This window comes from Anopheles bellator, chromosome 1 (assembly GCF_943735745.2).
Source record: "Anopheles bellator chromosome 1, idAnoBellAS_SP24_06.2, whole genome shotgun sequence".
Lineage (NCBI taxonomy): Eukaryota > Metazoa > Arthropoda > Insecta > Diptera > Culicidae > Anopheles > Anopheles bellator.
Window position 1 is genome coordinate 48549253 of NC_071285.1, and position 17117 is coordinate 48566369.

The window sequence follows — 17117 nt, forward strand, 5'->3', positions numbered from 1 at the left end:
ACCAGCGTGGTGGCCGTGATAAGAGACGCGAGACCTGCGCGAGTGCAACAGACCACGCAGGGGGACAGGGGATGAGTTTTGTACAGACAGATACAGACGAACTTCCTACGAGTAGCCGTGGCGAGTATAGAAATGCCCACCGGTCGACAAGCGACCAGCTGGGACTGAAACAGAAATAACCACGGGTACGTACCGCCATCCACCATCGAACGGAGTACTCCGCACTATCGACTAGATGAAGACTAGATTTTCGTTCCACATACAAGTACACTACCTGGTTGTGGCCACCCTACTACCACTGCTAGCTGGGGGCCTCTAAACCCGACTCGCTACTGACTGACTTACTGGCTACGCTACTCCTATCCCCGGTTTCCCACAAAAGTGTTCTTCCCTATCGCGCCAAAAAGCTGTCTACTTATCCAAAGGTGTATGCGTGTGCGCGTATTCCGCCTGAACCTGAAACTGTCACCGCAACAATTCGCATCCGTTCCTTTGTGGCCCTTTTTCTTATTGCCTTAAGCGTTGACTTCTGTTTAGCTGGCGTTTAAAGTGCCCTCCCTGGTTTGAGCTCCTACCGGATGAGAGCGCGGAGAGAGAGCCGCACGCGACCAGAGAAGGATGTCCTCCTTCGGCCGAGGGGCGGTGTTGTTATGCAAATTTGATTTGCTGCAGTGTTTCGTTTAACGTTACATACTACACTAACTCGTGCCCGCTCCGCTGTTCGCCCCGCTCGCACTCTCTTTTAACAAATATTGCTTCGCTTTAACATATATTAGTTTGACTATTGCTTAAAACGCGTTTGCTTTTTGCTTGTTGTTTTTCTTTTCAAATTTGTGGCATGCTGCTGGACGTGTTCTTGATTTTCGTTTTTCATCTTCCTAAACGTCTCTTCCTTTCGCTAGATTTTGTAATTTGCTTTCGTTTTGCTTCTCTTTTAATTGCTTTTGGTTGCTTCTTTTAATTGCTTTGCGTGTTTGATCGCCTTCGCCATGTTTTGGGTTGGCTTCTTTTGTTTTATTAAGAACCTTTAAGGACAAAACCACAAACCTAATGCCGGCAGAAAACAGAAACGCCAAGAAGAGCCCAGAACCTGTCAGCACTGGGAGAAAATGAAAGTCGGGAAACGGGAACAACACACGGAGAGGGAGAGAACATAACATCCGAATGATTAATGAATGGACCGAAGCGATTTTCCGGGCGGCCATGATTCGAGTTTGATTACCGTTTGTCGCTGGCCGCACTGTCTGTCCGGCCCCAGAACACCTGCCCCCGGGAGGGGACATGGTGTCCTGATGGCTAGGTCGAGCCTTCCACCGAGCCACATGACGGCTTAATTTTTTTCTGTCCATTTTCCATTTTCCCAAAATTGGACACGGTTTGGTACCGGCTGGATGGTTGGCTGACTGGCTGGCTGGCTGGTCGCTAATGGTTCGCGCGACATGCAGCTGCGACCGGCAGTCCTGGGGTCCTGGGCTGCATAGCGTGACCGAGACACTTATGTGCCGACAAACACCACCCATCCCACCGGGACACCGGGTGGGCGGTGGCCACGGAAAACAGGTGAAAACTATATTTTCTCGTCGTTCCGCCGACACCTCCGAAGGTGACGATTAGATTGGTGCAAGATTTATGATCACGTACCGGCCCCGGCCTGCTGGCTGACGGCCCACGGTACCAGCCAGCTAGAGGGCTCTATTGCTTCTCGTGAATAGAGGACGTTTAAAGTGGACTGGGCGTTCCCCTGGGCTACCCAATCGGTTGGTCAACTGTTTTGCTACATCGCGTCGCTTGGTTGTATTGCTTTCTTGTTTCTTGTCGCTGTCTTTGTTGTTTGCTTTCGATGGCTTTTCTTCTTCTTCTCTGCTTCATCTTTTTCTTCTTCTTGTTCGTTGTTTTCTTTTACTACTTGCCGTTGGCTGCTCTTTCCATTCCGGCTTACGTTTTCTGTTACGATAGGAAGTTCTAAAGTTTAGCGTATTACACATTGCACACAAAATCAAAACCGTCGCTCTGTTGCCTCTGTTTATATGCATGCATTGTGTTCCGTGTTTTCTCCTCTGCGTGTCCTGTGTTCTCGTGTACGTGTACAGGGTGTGTTCGGTTTCACTACGCGTAAATGCAATGCAGTAGTACTCTAGGTAGGTAAGTGTGTGAGAGCGAGAGAGAGAGAGACAAGGAGACGATAAATAAGAGGCACAGGGTTCATCGGGCGACCACGCTCCCTATTGCTTCGGGGGGCCTCGACACCTCGAAGCGGAACACGAGGCCCACAAATGAATTGATTCGTAGGTTAATGTAAGGGTTAATTGAGTTGAATTGCGCGACGGGACTCTGGGACACGGCTTATCCGTTATTGCATTTGTTTCACACACCCACACACACACACGAACACCCACACACACCCACACATGTAAGTCCTGTGCGCGGCGCAAGCACGAGTGGCGCACCGCTCTATTGCTCACAGTAATGCGCGTCACTAATACTCTAATACACAGCTGCGCCATTCGCGCAACGCCACAGGACTCCTCTAACAGCGACAGGGATTTCACATGCTCTTCGCTCTCTCTCTCTCTCTCTCTCTCTGTCTCTCAGTTTCTTTTTTCTTGTTTTATTCCTTGTTTTGTTACTTCGTTTCGCTGCAAGATGTATAAGGGTGTAAATATAATATATGTATATATATACTTTGTGTATATAAAGGTTCCGTGTGGTATCGAATCTACTGCTTCGTCGGCCACACGTTGTTCTTCTTCTTGTTGTTATTTTTTTCTTCGCTTCACTTCCGTTGCCCCCTACTTTTTCTGTTTTACTATTTAACTTCATGTTTCATTTAACGCCATTTTTCCAAAGAGAAGAGGCTTCTTACTACGCGCAATGGAACTTCCCACAAAGCGCCCGAGCCAGTGAGTGTGTATCGATGTATGTGTGCTCCAGTGTGTGTGTGCGTATGTGTGTGTTCTTCTACTTCCGCTCTGCTTCCGCTTCTCGTACACGTGTGTTTCGCCAGTGTTTCGTTCGTTCAGCGAAGCCCGAAACCGAAAGGGAAATGGGGAGGAATGGCAAAAATATGGTAGTGGTAGTGTGACTACTTACAAACCGGTTACAACAACGCGCAGCGGGGTGGAGGGGGGGCCCGGGGAGAGTCAGTTCAGCAGCACGCGAATCGATCTGGCTGCGATCGTCGCCGGGCGCCACTTCGGACTGGCTGCGTCCGTGCTGAGGAGCAACGGTTACCCGGCGAAGTTCACGTTTATCTGCACCGCGGCGTGATACGCAGGAGGCTGGGGCTGCTGCGGGGGGTGATGGTGGAGGTGATGTTGCTGCTGCTGCTGCGGGAGATGGTTGGCCGCCGTCGTCAAGATGGCCGCCGGTCCTAAGATGGCCGCCGCGGCTGCTGCGGCTGCACCGGGCGTTGTCCCGAGGCTGGTGGCCAGGTTCTTCATCACAAACAGGTTCCCGGCCGCAGCGTTGTTGGTGGTCAGGTGTGCCGCGGGTGATAGGGGCGGTGGTGCCGATTCGCTCGACTCATCGCCCTCGATGTCCACGTTGTTTTCGCGCTTCAGCGCCATCTGGTGACGCCGATCACCCAGCGGATGCAGCTCGCCGTCCATCATGTCCATCGACGAGCTGTCGATCGAGCCGGGCGACAGCGGGGACATCGGAGCGCCGTCCTCCTTGAAGCAGGCCGACTCCAGGTGCTTGTTGAGGTACGACTTGAGGGCGAACGTCTTGTGGCACCGACCGCACTGGTAGTTCTTGTCGACCGAGTGCGTCTGCATGTGAGCCCTCAGATTCGACCGATCAGCGAAAGCCTTACCGCAGTGGGCGCACCCGTACGGCTTTTCCCCGGTGTGTGACCTCAGGTGACCCTGCAGGAGCCAGGGCCGGGAGAACAGCTTTCCGCACACTCCGCAACTGTGGGACAGCTTGTGCGTTAGGACGTGCATCGCCAGGGCCGGCATCGAGACGTACGCCTTACCACACGTGTGGCACTTCTTGGCCGACTGCGAGTCCAGACTACGGTGCGTCTGCTTGTGCCGCGACAGGTTACTCGAAGTGGCGTACTGCTTCCCGCACTCGGTGCACGTGTACTTGGCCTTGTTCTCGAGCACCGCCTTCGGATCGGCCATCTTCTTCTTCGAGCGCCCGTCGCTCACGAAGAACGCCTCGTACGTGTAGGCCACGGTTTTGGACCCGTTCGGGCCGGACTCGGAATCGGACGATGGGTCCGACGAGGACGACGGGCCCTGCTCCCGGTGATCGCTTCCGATCACCGCTCCTCGACACTCGAGCGTGTTGATGCTGTTGCGGTTCTCGTTCTGCTCCAGCGCCCCGGGTGATCCCAGCGAGCTGGGGATCGTCGGTGGCGATAGGAGCGGAACCGACGAGGACATCGGTGGCTGCGGCTGGTGGTGAGCCATCAGCAGCATCGGTGACGTGGGGCGCCGATCGGAGGAGTCGCTGGGTACGGGTTTCGATGCGGGCACCAGGATAACGGTCGGGTTCGGAGGCGTCGGAGCAGCGAGCTGATGGGGCGCCGGTGGTGGCAGGAAGGCCGTCGATGCGCTCAGATCCAGTATGGCGTGGGCCGCGTGCAGGTCCTCCTCGGCCGGGATCCGCAGCTCGTAGCTGGGCCGGGGCGGCGGCCTGTCGTCCAGCGAGTACGGCCGGTAGATGTCCTTCTTCTTCGGCGGCAGCGACAGCGCCGTGCCGGTGCTGGTGAAGCACATGGCGAGCGACTTCTTCGGAGCCGACGCCGTGCCGTGGCTCGGCGAACGCTGCGGATCGCCCGGGGCCGGGCTGGGCGCCTCCGGGTCGGAACTTCCGGCTGAGGTTGTCTGCGGTGCGCTGCATACTGGGGCGAGGGCTATAAACTGCTGCTGGGATGATGGTTGCTGTTGCTGTTGCTGCTGCTGCTGCTGTTGGTAGCTGGACGCCTCGGGGTCCAACTTTGGCAGGTAGGCGGTGAAGTGATGGGTGATGTCACGACCATAACCTAACCGAGACGGAGAGAAGAATTGGAAAGAGTCAAAAAGGGAGCAGAGCAACAAACGGACTCACTCGCCGCGACAATGTCGCCCCATAAAGGGCCCCAGATTTCGCGCCCAGAAGCCAGAAGTGCCCTTTCGTCGAAGCAACAGTCGGGCCGGGCGTCTTCAGCATAAATCTCGGCCTCTGTCTCGCCATTACGCCATTAAAGCGTCCTCAAAGTCCACCCGACTCCGGGAGCCGCCAGGCGTTTTACTGCAGTCTTCGAATTGGTCCTGGCGACCCTCTGAAATGTCAGTCTGACGTCGGGTGAAAGAAGTACTTGAATGCCACCAAAGACACGACGGGGCCGTTGCAGCGACCACGCAGACATGCGGGGGGTGGGGGGTGCAGACACACACCCAAGTGTGACACATGCCATTCAGCCGACCCGACTGAATGGTCCACCGCGCTGTTCTCAGTTCCAATTCCCGATCTCGCCTGTCCGCTGACATTTTCATTTTGTAACCGCAGAAATAAAACTCCGCTTCACAGTCGTCGATGATGGAACTCGTTTCCCTGTGTGTGTGTGTGTGCATGTGTACGTGCGTCGGGAAAATGGGAAAATTGTTGCTCTCCACAGTCCACAGTTGCCAATTTCGGGGACTCGCCACACATTTCTTTTTTTTTCGGGGAGTCGACGTCTTCGTTCGAATTGGGCGCCACGGACCAACGTCCTCGTGTGTATGTGTAGGTCCCCCCCCCCAAAACCCTCCCAGGACCTCCCAAAACCCATCGCAAGCCACACGTTCTTGTGGTGCGGGCCCTTGGCAAACGCCAACCGCAGCTCAGCTGTTTCCTGGCCAGCGTTGCGGGGTTTGGATGTTTTCCTTTTTTTTTTTTCGGGGGGAGAAAGTCTCCCCGAAGGACCTCCACCCCGGGCCGCTGCCTGCCATCCACCGAGTCTACATTTATATTCATTTCTCGGCGGCCAAACACGGGGGAGGCCACGTCACGTCACGTCGACGTCGTCGGTTGGGTCGGTTTGGGGGGCCCGGTGGTATGGGTTCCGGTTCCGGCCGTCCTTTTGCACATCGAAAACGGGCCGATGGATGGGTTTTATTTCGCCGTTGTCGGATTTTCTACCGCAATGCACCACTTTGCGTACCAGGCGGGGCCGGGCGGGGTTTGCGAAATTGTTCCCGGTCTCTCCCCCCCCCCCGGTAATTCAGGGGCCGGTGGGCCCAAGGCTGGCTCAAGGACGCCGAGAGCGGGCCCGGGGAGGGCAGCAAGTGTTATGTTTATAAAATCTTTTCCGAATATTTTAATGGGGCGTCCACCGCAGCACTCAGCACGAAGGCCTTCTTGGGCCTTTATTTATTTATACCGAGGGGGGGACGGAAGGGGGGTGCCCGGGCTATGATGCAGCAAATTTTCCGACCCCAAACCCGGGGCACTGTTTGGCGAAAGAATTGGAAGGAATCAAATGAATGTGCACGGCACAATCCGTTCTCCGGCACGGGTGAACGGGTATCGACGGGCCGGGCGGGGGGGGGGGGACGGAAATGACGGGTTCATGACGGGGCACTCGAAAACTTCATTTCGGGCGGATTAAGGACATGCAGCCACATACACACCGCCACACGGGGCGAATGCGATGCGATGATGGAAGCGAAAATGCGACCAACAACAGCAACAGTCCATTTGTTTCGAGAGTGCAGCAGTAACGGGGCTCCGGGGCTGGGCGATGGGTGCAGCGGTGGCCATCGCTTCTGCTGAGGTTTCGGGATTTGCAGAGGATTGGCTTGCGGATTCCGCAGGTCCGCAGGATTCGCCGAGAGCGGACCACAATCGGCGACCGGCGAGAAATGGCGCAACATTCTATTTGGGGCCATGAGTCTTAAGTCTTTTCGTCCGGCTGATGGGCGGTGGTGGCGGCGCGTTAAGCCCCAGGGATGAAGCACACCGCCCCCCAACCGGTGGCAACCGATGCACGACCGATAATGTACCATAAACCGTACGGGTCGATAAGTTGTTGAGGTGATGCTTAACAACTGTTGATTAGTTCGGCATCACTTCGGCTTTCCCAATCGGCCGATTATGGACATTTATGCAGTTTCTATGTGACTAATAAATACCCCTGGTTGTAGATACGAAAGAAGTTGTATGTTTTTCACATCGAAGGTCATTTTAGGGCATTTGCAGAATTGCTACCAGGATCTTCGACTTGCGCCGTGATGCTTTCATGCCGTGCCAGTGATGATGCCATTTTCCTTCCCAGAGACACTTTTCTATTACATTTCTTAGCTCTGTTGGCAGTAATGACTGTAGGTTTTGGAATAGTGACCTCTAAATGGATTCAGTTTCTGACAAAGGCTTAAGTAGCAGGTCAAGAGTCACTAAATAACCCGCTAAAATGTTGAACGAAATCGTTTTGCGATTGGGTGATATTTATTTTTATTTTTTTTTAATAGCTGCCGGCTATAGTAATAAGTTCCCACCTAAACTATGCTGAATTGACTTGAGTGCCTAACTTTAAGGATGTTTATAACATGGCTCTGCCTGTTTGAATTTAATCTATGTATAAAGAAAGTCCTTTTGGTTACACTAGGCTCCCATACTTAATATGTGTAAGTTGCAGCAAAACTCTGTTATTCAGCCAAATTCAGCTGGCTTGAGTCTGCCATTCATCCAACGAGAAGTGAGAAAGGATGCCGATCTGATACGTCACCGGGAAGTCGGGAATGATTAATGATTTCAATCCAAAACCGATAAACGCAAACGGATTATTTACGAACGAGCCGCAAATGATTGTAGTTAATGAACTAATATGAATATTAGTATTTATTTAATCTATTTTGAGTCGAATTTATTGTAGAATCTTTATAAAACTGTGCAATCGTTCTTTTGACATTCTGACTGTCGCAAAATAGGCAAACCTGTGTGCGTTTGTCAATCTGTTAACCGACGGAAGGCAAGAGGTCGGCACGTTTGGCCGAAAATTAGCACCCATGTTGGGCGAGCATTTCCTCCCCGAAACGGACCCATAATCGCCCCAAATTGTCTTGATGATTGCGAACGCATAAAACTAAAACCGGCACGAAGGGGAAAGTTTTCGCTCTCATTAACGACTTCGAACGAATATTCTGGAGCCGCACGGCACCGCGAATCTTATCAAAAGCTGCCGCGAATCGGACTAAACGTCGGGCGAACTGTTGAGCTGTTGGTAAAACATGAGCGTCTATTAAAAACCGCTTACAGCGCTGTCGTGTCCGGGAAAATCCTTCCACTTCTTCTTGGGGCGGTGGCAATAGTTTGGCCGCCGGGATATCTTTATCGCCGCAATAAAGACGTTTCGGGATGTTTGTGGTGAGGTTACCACCACCCGCCCACCACCCAGGGGTGCCACCCGTGCCACTCCATTCTGTGAGGAGTGCGATAAACATTTCACCAACAGAGGAACGGCCAAATAAATAATATAGTTTCAAGTTTTTCCTTTTCAAGTTTTTGTGGAAAGCCCTGGGGAAGAAGGAAACCCGGTGCTCTGCTGCTGCTGGTGGTGGTGGTCATAATTTAATACGCTACCAACCGGAGTGACCCACCCACCCACCACCACAGGCAATATGGCACCCACCACCCCCAGCCGCCCACTGGTGCCGACCGCCGTGAGGTCGTGATTTAAATGAGAGGAAAATGCCACAATTTATGGAAAGCTTTCCCCGAGCGAGCGAGAAAGGCACAACGGAAAGAGAGAAGAAAGGGAAAAAAGCGCGGAACACGAAGGACCTTCAGGGCGCGGGCGGCCCTGTGGCTGCCATAATGACGTTTATTTACAGTAATTTATGACTTCATAATCCACCATAAGTAATGATGAATATCGTGGGCCACGTGCGCGGCTTCGGCCGCCGATCGACTCGGGTCGGGCGCGGGACGAGAGGTCGCCTCGCCTCGTCAGGCTTTCGACGTCGTCGTCGTCGCCGACGATGATGGCGCGGTGATGGGTGGATTGATGGCGGCCGTGGAGCCGCGGTACCAGCGACCGCATTTGCATAATGTTTTGCGCCAGGATAGTGTTACCGTGCGCGTGCTCGAAGCATCCGCTGACGTGACGGCGAGCCATTCGAATTCCGGTCCCCGGAAAACCCCCAAAAAATTATCCCTGTCAAGGAACGATGTCCAATAGATCGGCCATCGGGTTTCGTCGGGTCTGGGCTGGGTAAAGTTGTCGTAATTTTCAATAACCTCAAAACAGTAGTTGCTCTATTATTAATACCGGAAACTCGAGCCCCCCCAGAACCTCCAGAGGGAAGGAATCTTCCTCAGGTGAAGCTGTGCAAAGAAGTGAAAACATTAATTAATGCGCCCGCCCGTAACGCCCGGAACCATCGGCGACATGGCTGTGGCTTCATTTATTTCCGTCCCAGCCCAGCCTCCAGCGCGCGTTCGCGGCAAGGATTCATTATTTACATTAATTTATGAGTTATGATGTCCTTCGCAACGCAGAGCGAGAGAGCGCGCGAGAGCGAGACAGGGCGAGCATTGTATCCTGCGGCAGACGCGCAACACGTCGTCGCGAAAAGGCTGTCGAATCCAGGCAACCGGCGAACGCCCGTCGCCTACTGCACGTCGGAGAGTGTGTCAGGAAGCGTTCAAGGACGCACAGTAGGCCGACGGCACGTTGGGGATGAAAAGTTTCACCACCAAAGCCGAAGCCAGTGCCGGCGGTTTTCTTCCCAAGTTCTCGAGCCAAGGAGTTCCCGGTGGCATAGTTGATCAAGTTACTTACTCCACCCCTTCCCCCGCTTTCGGCGGGGAGTTTCGGTTCCAGGATGTGAGGTCCTTCCGCTTAACAGCTTAAAGGAGCTACACCAGCGGCCGTCGGGGTAAGTTGATTGATTTAATCCCTGTTCAAACGGGATTGGTCTGGCTTCCGGTGGGCTTCCGGTGGGACTCCGGGAAAAGGTTCACCGGAGAGAGCGAGTCCTGGGCGAGGGTTGCTCTTCCTGACCCCCATCAGCGACCTGTTTTCCCCGTGGGACTAATGAACTGTTGCCGGTGTGCTGGCACTCAAAAAAATGCTGCTCTCAATAATCTGGGAAATTGGGCCCGAAACCCGCGACCGGAAAAATCGGCGAATAATCCGCGTCGTCGTCGTCGGAACATCCGGAACCGCCGTAAACCGGCGGGCAGGGCCAATCGGAAAGCGATCGAATAAATTATCAAACTCCAATCCGACCGGGCCCCAACAGCTGGCTCCGACCCCGGGGCTCATATTCCCGGGCACCCTGGGGAGCCGTAAAAGATAAACGGTTCGCTACGCCGGATCGTAAAATGGCGCACGAAAATCATTATGATCGTTTTGCCCTCATCGTCACCGCCACCGTCGTCCGTGGCCAAAATCTACATTCCACACGCACCCCTCCGGCAACAACAGCCAAGCAACAGGCTCCGGTGCTAGGAGTTTGGTTTTCGCGTCAGGTTTTGTGGATCCCACTTTGCCGCCGATTGTCTAAACGGTCCCGAGCCCGACCATGAAGACGATGGCCACAAAACACACACGCGCACGCAAACGGAGGAAATAAAATAAATAAAATATGAGACGCGCGCACCGGATGCGGTCTTCGTCGGCTTTGGTCGCGCGAAGCATTCCGAAGGGTCCCGGAGTCAGAGCAAACGGATCATGCGAAGGGGCCAAAGAATCACGATTGAGGCCGCCGCCACATGTTGGAGTCGCGACATGCCCACGTGTGCTGCAACTGCAACACCCATTCCCGGAGATCCTGGACGATACGAGGAGGGCTACCGCAAGTTGCCGAACATCCTTTGGCCCCATTTTCACCTACTTTAGTATCGCGCGACTCAGCGGGCCATGTTGGCAGTGAGCCGCAGCACGTGCCTTGATTATTTATGAGAATGCGCCCCAAGAAGCCACAAAGTGGGTGTGGGTGTCGAAGGAGCCTCTCTCGTCGCGGCCACCTCCCGGTATCGATGGTTCTCAGCAAATCGGCAAATCGCAAGCAAAAAAAGCAGGAAAACCTCACGGGCACGCATAACACAGGCTCACCAGCGATCCTTTCCAAGGGCTTGGGCATTTTGTTGGGCCACCAATTTGCGTCCTCGGGCCCCCAGAACGAGGTGCTACTTGTTGTTGTTGCTGCTGCTGCCGTCGACAGGTTGTCGACAGGTTGTTCTGCTTGAGAACAAAATTTGACTTCCCAGGTTTTTCTTGCTCCGTTGCTACTCCCGAGCCCTTGGCGTTTCCCGGTGGCAGCGCTCCAGGTTCCGACTGTCGTCGTCGGTGTCTTGGGGCGAGGTTGAGAATCGAATTTTCATCATTATTCATACAACCTTACCGGTGCCTACTTGTGGCTGGCGCAGGACTCACCGGACGGGCGCTTCTTTTCGGTGAAGCAAAATTAGCCACTCAAGAGAGTGTGTTCCATCCAGCCCCGGGCCACCGGGCCGGAACACGGAAGTTACGTTCCGCTTCGCACCTTCGGAAGGCTCGTCGATGTTCAAATAAAGTGCGGCACTAAAAGCGGTTCCCAACCAGAGGAGGGCTACTTTTTCTACTTTGCCTGCCATTCATTCACTTTATCCCCCCTCCGGGCTCGGTGTTGTGGCCGCCAGGACGCGTGCCAGCAAATTATGATGCGAGCGAAACCCGGCGAAAGACGTCGTAAAACGTGGAGCCATATTTATATACGACGGGATAATAAAGCAATTTAAATGTGATGACGGCCGGTCGGTCTCCGGTCTGTGGGCAAAAAGCTTTTCCCGGGCCCACGAGTCATGTCCGGGGGGTGATACAAATTTTCACCTGACTTGGGGCAGCCGCGGTGGTACGCAACGGGCGGGGTTTCCATCTGCGTTCGGCTGTCGCTAACGGCGGTTCCGGCCAATCGAGCCAGCTTCAACGTCAATATGATGATGGGGAGAGTGCCTTATTTTCATCATCATCATGATCAGCCTCTCGTAATCTGCATTTTGGGGAGCCACGCGCATAAAGCCACGTGGAAAAGCCACCCGGCCTGGAAGATGACTACTTGCTTAACTAATATTTATTCTCATGACATGACCAACCCACCGGAGCCAGGCGAGGCGTACGTCATACAATGATGTCCTACAATGCGTACAGCTCGCTGTTGTAGTGTCTTCTCCAATGTTCTTTCATACGGTGCCAAAAATTAATCTGAGAAACAACTCGAAACATATCTTCGTTTGGATCTTCGAAGACCTTCCGAACTTCTTGCTCCGCGTGTCACCCTTTAAGGCACTTCACCATCCAAAACCCCAAGCCCTGCAAATGCGAAAATGCTCCAAACAAACACAACCCCGCGAAAAATGCGGCCACGGTAAACTGAAAGCCGCTCCTGGCGAAGGCACGGGCGACGGCAAAGTGCGCCGAAACGGAAAGTGAATCCTCGGCCACGATTACCACGCAATGGCGCAACAATTTTCGGGTCCCCGTCAAAAACCCGGCCCGAGGCCCGCTCCAGCCGGCCGCCGCTGAACGAATATTTGCCCACAGCGAGGGCCACTTGATGCTGAGTTTTCATCCCAACGGGCAGCATGGGTTCGCCCGGGGCCTCATCAAACATCCGAAAGCGAGAGAGAGCGAGAGAGAGAGAGAGAGAGAGAGAGAGAGAGAGAGAGAGAGAGAGAGAGAGAGAGTAAATCGGGCGAAAAACCAACACATCGGCAGTCGGACTGCAGTCTGCGGCCGTGGAAAATGGTAATAAAATAATAAAAAAAGGGAAATCAGCCAACGCGACGTCCTCGGAGGTCTGCACGTCTGGCCCGCAGTCCGAACAACTCGTTTGTTATTTTATTTTCCACGCCGACAGCCGTCGCCAACACACGCGGCCAGAGCGCAGCTGTAGTGGTAGTAATAGTCATAATCATTATTATGATTATTATAATGTAATCGTAAATGGCACTGCAGCCAGAAACTGCTCGAAACTGCCAAACTGACGGCGGGTCGCCAGACGACTCGCTGATGGACCTCTCCAAAGCACGCAAAAAAAAGGAAACAATCTGCATCCACCGGGGGTCCTTCTGGAGGCCGGTGCTGGAGGAAAATGAAAATGGACAATGGGAAAAAACACGAGAACACTGCACTACTGGACCGACCAACTCCGAAGTGCACCGACGGACCTATCACCGGTGACCAGGGCTGGTGGCGCGGATTGGGGTGGGCCGTTAAAAATAGTTTTTCGCGCAAATAAAATCCCTCCTGCCACGGGTGCGTTTTTCCGACCCGCATTTTCTTTCCTCCCGAATTTATTTATTTGTCAAATAAAGCGCAAATGCGAAAACAAAAAACAAACGGGACATCCAACAATCGGCCACGGCACGGCGTAGGTTTAGTGGCCAGGACTTTTTTGTTCGTCGCATGTTTTGCGAGTAGGTTCCGTGTTTCCGTTTCCCACCGTCCCACGGGTGGTTTTCCCGGTGCACAAAAATGCATCGCACTTGCAGCAGGTGATCCATTTTCGCACTAATTTATTCCAGTTTAATGCTGCGGACCGGCTTTTTGTTCGGGTTTCTTTCCTCATCCCAGCATTTTCCAAGCGGCCAGTCTAGCCTAATGCATTTGTCAATCCACATTTTTGTTGGGGGCCTTTTTTCCTTTCGCCACTCGCCCTTAAAAGGTACACGGGACGATGTGTGTGACTACGTGGGACAATGAGTGCAGAAGATTCTTTTTGCAGAACGTCCTTTACTTCGCAAAGTTGACTTTAGTGATTTCAAAAGGGTCAACATAACAATAATGTTAATTTTTTCGAGTCCTGAGAGGTCATCTAATCATCGCACCAGGACCGTATCCCACGTTGACATCGGCCATTTTCGGGTTGTGGACTTATTGGCCCACGAGTGGCACTTTCCGCGACAGTCCCGGGTTCGGTATTTGGTAATCATGCGTGAAAAAGCTGAACTGATTCTCTCGGACCCCGTGGTTTTTTTTCGCCGGAGGCCGTTTTTCGGGGTCCGCTTTCGGGCGGATTATCCGGTGGTGCCTTTTTTCCACCCAATTGGTCGCTTTTACACGCCGGCCGGAAACCCGATTAGAAGCGCTTCGGCGGGGCTTCTCTGGTTCAGGACGGGCAGGAGCAATTAGTTTTCAATTTCGCCAATCGCCACAGCCAGAAAGTGCCATTTGCAGCGTGCCGATGCGTCAATTTCCATCATTTACATCACCCGGAGAAGCGAGTTCGGAGTTCAAGGATTTTTTTTCTTCAATAGAGCAATTGCAGAGCGTCGCTTTTACTGTAAATTCCATCAACAAACTAATCAATCAACGGAACAGCGTGTCGATTGCGAAGGCGATCGTGCTCGCGGTCGAGCCCAACCTTTCTGAATGCGCCTCCCTGAATGGGTCAGGTCCTGAATGTGATCCTTTGGCAAACTGTTGCTCAATCTCTCGCTCTGTCTCGCTCTGTGGCCCCGTCGCCGATGGTTGGTCGAGAAGTTCAAACGCCGCCGCCACCGGGTGGAGTATTTTTGCAATTTTTATGGTTTTATCTTCCAACCCAACCCCCGAAGACGGCGCTGGTTATGCGCAAGGATATACCTTTCGAGCCGTCCCTTTTTTTGTGCCTCCTTACCGGAATAGCGGAATTTCGCGGGCTGCGCTCCGCATCCGCCGTCCCGTTGTTACATTCAAAAGTTTTTCACCTTCCACCCACCCAAGGATTACCCGGTGCTGGGGGAGGGGGGGGGTCCTTTTTGCTGCGGCCGCATCCTTTTCGCTGGCGGCCGCATCCTGACTTACCGGCCGCGGAAGGCAGGCAAACCAGGCAAAACCAGAAGGCATTCGAAGGGCCGCAGCCGCCGCTCCGGAAATTCCAACTTCCAACCGAATGGCACAGCAAAAAATGGCTGCAACGAAATGTTAAGCTGGAAATAAACAGCGTCGAGAGGCACCCGAGGCACGCGGGCAGGATTAGAGGGGTCGGGTTTCTTTCCCTGCTGCTGCTGCTGCTGCTGCTTCCGTAATCCAATAGATCGGGATCGTCGGCACGTCGGTCGGGCCAGGTCTTCAATAAATTCTTCAAAGTAGGAACCCCGGCGGGCAAGCCCTCCCACCGAAAAGGGGTTCCCACGGACTGGGATAATGTTGGGATGGGTGCGAAGAATTGCGCAGCCCCGCAGCCAGTGGATTTCTGGGGAGTCTGGAGTTCCGGCGAGTCTGCGAAAGAATTATTGCCTGCGCCTGTGGTGTCTAAGAGCAGCGCCTCGCTCTAGAGCCACTCCGGTGGGAGTTGGAAATGCGCCATAGCGCCATATTGCGCGCCCTAGTAGCTGGCGGAAGTTGGACGGACGAAGACGCCATTATCATTAGCCCGAAACACGCCCGAGCTGGAGATCCTTTTGGCTCGCGAGAGTGTCTTGCGAGCAAACACACCACCCGGCACCGGCCCGGAGTAGACGACGAGTGGCCCAATCTCAGTGCCAAAGTACTCCAGGACCACCAGGACCAGGATCAGGAACCCCCGCGAGGGCCGAAAAACGCGAACTCCCGCAGCAGCTGCTGGCGCTGCAGCCAAATACTGGATCGAACGACTAATGCAACTGGTGCCGGTGCATCCTGCCGGACCGCCGCAGGACGCCAGGCTGTGCGGGTGTGTGTGGGACGCTATTTGAAAGAAACTTCTGGCCACGTTCCCGGGGCCACGACGTCGTCTTGCGATGAGTCTTTTGTGTGTGGTGTGGCCCAGTGAGAAAACTGCAGCTGGCACGCCGCATGACACTCGAGCTTCGCCGATGTTTCACCCCCCTCCCTCGGACCAGGACCTCCAGTCTGGCGTGGCTTCCAGTGGCGAGACTTCCGGCCAGAGGCAACGGATCTTAAAGCCCTTTCACGCAGTAGTAGCGATGCTAGAGAATGGCGCCAGCGAAAGGAGTCGTTGCTTTTCCAGAAGGATTCCCGAAGCAGCCCGAATCAGGGACCGAAAATCATCCACCAAATACTGCAGCACACAGCCATACGCAGGGACACAACTCGTCGTCGGACGCCGGACGCCGAGTCCTTGTCTGGTGCAGCACACGCCCCAAGCTTTTCGCCCCATAAAAGTGACACGAGCACCCCGACCAAAGCGAAAGGATTTCGGAATTTTGTTTTCGAGTGTATGATAATAATTGGCGTACAAGCAAGTGAGAGAGAGAGAGAGAGTGAGCGGGCACTGGGTTGCAATAACACTGATAAACTTGCGCATTGTTTGTGTCTGTGCGCCTTGGTCCGGAAAAAAGGATAAACGGAAGAAGCGCATCTCCTAACGAGCAACAGCGGCAGCAGCGGTCGGGTGTCGTGATTTGGCATCGCCCCGAACATCATCCGCTCGCCAGTCGCCGGCGGTCGCAGATGTTGCTGCCCCCATGTGTGGGGGCAGCGCACCTCTCTCCACGATCAAGGATTTAATTAAATACATGTACCAGCCCGGTCCGTCGGTCGGTCGGAGCCTTGAGATATGCGCCCTGGTCTCGGTTACCGATTGCGATCCGCCGGTGTGCCGCTCGCTCCGGCCAAGGTGCGAGAACTGTGTGGATCCGTTGGCACATCCTTTCGGTGGCCGAAAACTTTCCCCGCCCGAAGTTATCAATTTCATGCGAAACTCGCCTGTCTGCCTGTCGGTGTCAATGCAGCCGAGCGCACCTTCTGCCGAATGGTCCGAGTTTTCCCATTTTCCCGGACACCCGCAGCAGTCCGTCTGCGATAATGAACTTCGGCCCGGGGCGAAGATGGGATGCTTCTCGGGGCTCACAAGCTCGTTAGGGCAGTCATTAGGGCTTATCGATGGGGAACGATTATGACGCACCACAGATAACGTGGTGTATTATTTGGTCATTAATCGGAATGGAAATCGGTGAGCGGGAGGTCCTTTTCTTTCGGTGCCATCAGTTGCCATTTCGGTTTTTTTATGGCTAAGAATGAAAACCAGGAAGCCATTTCGAGCGAACCTCTCCTGCGCTTTTGGGGATGGCAGAGGCTGAGAACAGTGTCTGTGCAATACGTGGATCAATGAGTCAATGAGTGGAATATCTTAATATGATCCTTTCATGGTGATCAATGAGTATCAATGATCCTTTCCAATCTGAGCATAGGAAATAGTTACACGATCATCCGTCCTCTTCAGCTTACATTCGTACAG

At 53.8% G+C, this 17117-nt stretch overlaps 1 protein-coding gene across 1 annotated transcript in view; it reads right to left on the bottom strand.

Moving 5' to 3' along the window:
• Positions 1–1935: 1935 nt before the first annotated feature.
• The window catches only part of LOC131215769 (zinc finger protein 358-like), a 56099-nt gene continuing 40917 nt past the window's right edge, over positions 1936–17117 (bottom strand). Inside the window, exons 3-4 of the mRNA XM_058210165.1 lie at positions 3345–4993; positions 1936–1944 (exon numbers count right to left, since the gene is read on the bottom strand). Coding sequence (XP_058066148.1) covers positions 1936–1944; positions 3345–4993 — 1658 coding nt within the window. The remainder of the gene's footprint in view (positions 1945–3344; positions 4994–17117) is intronic.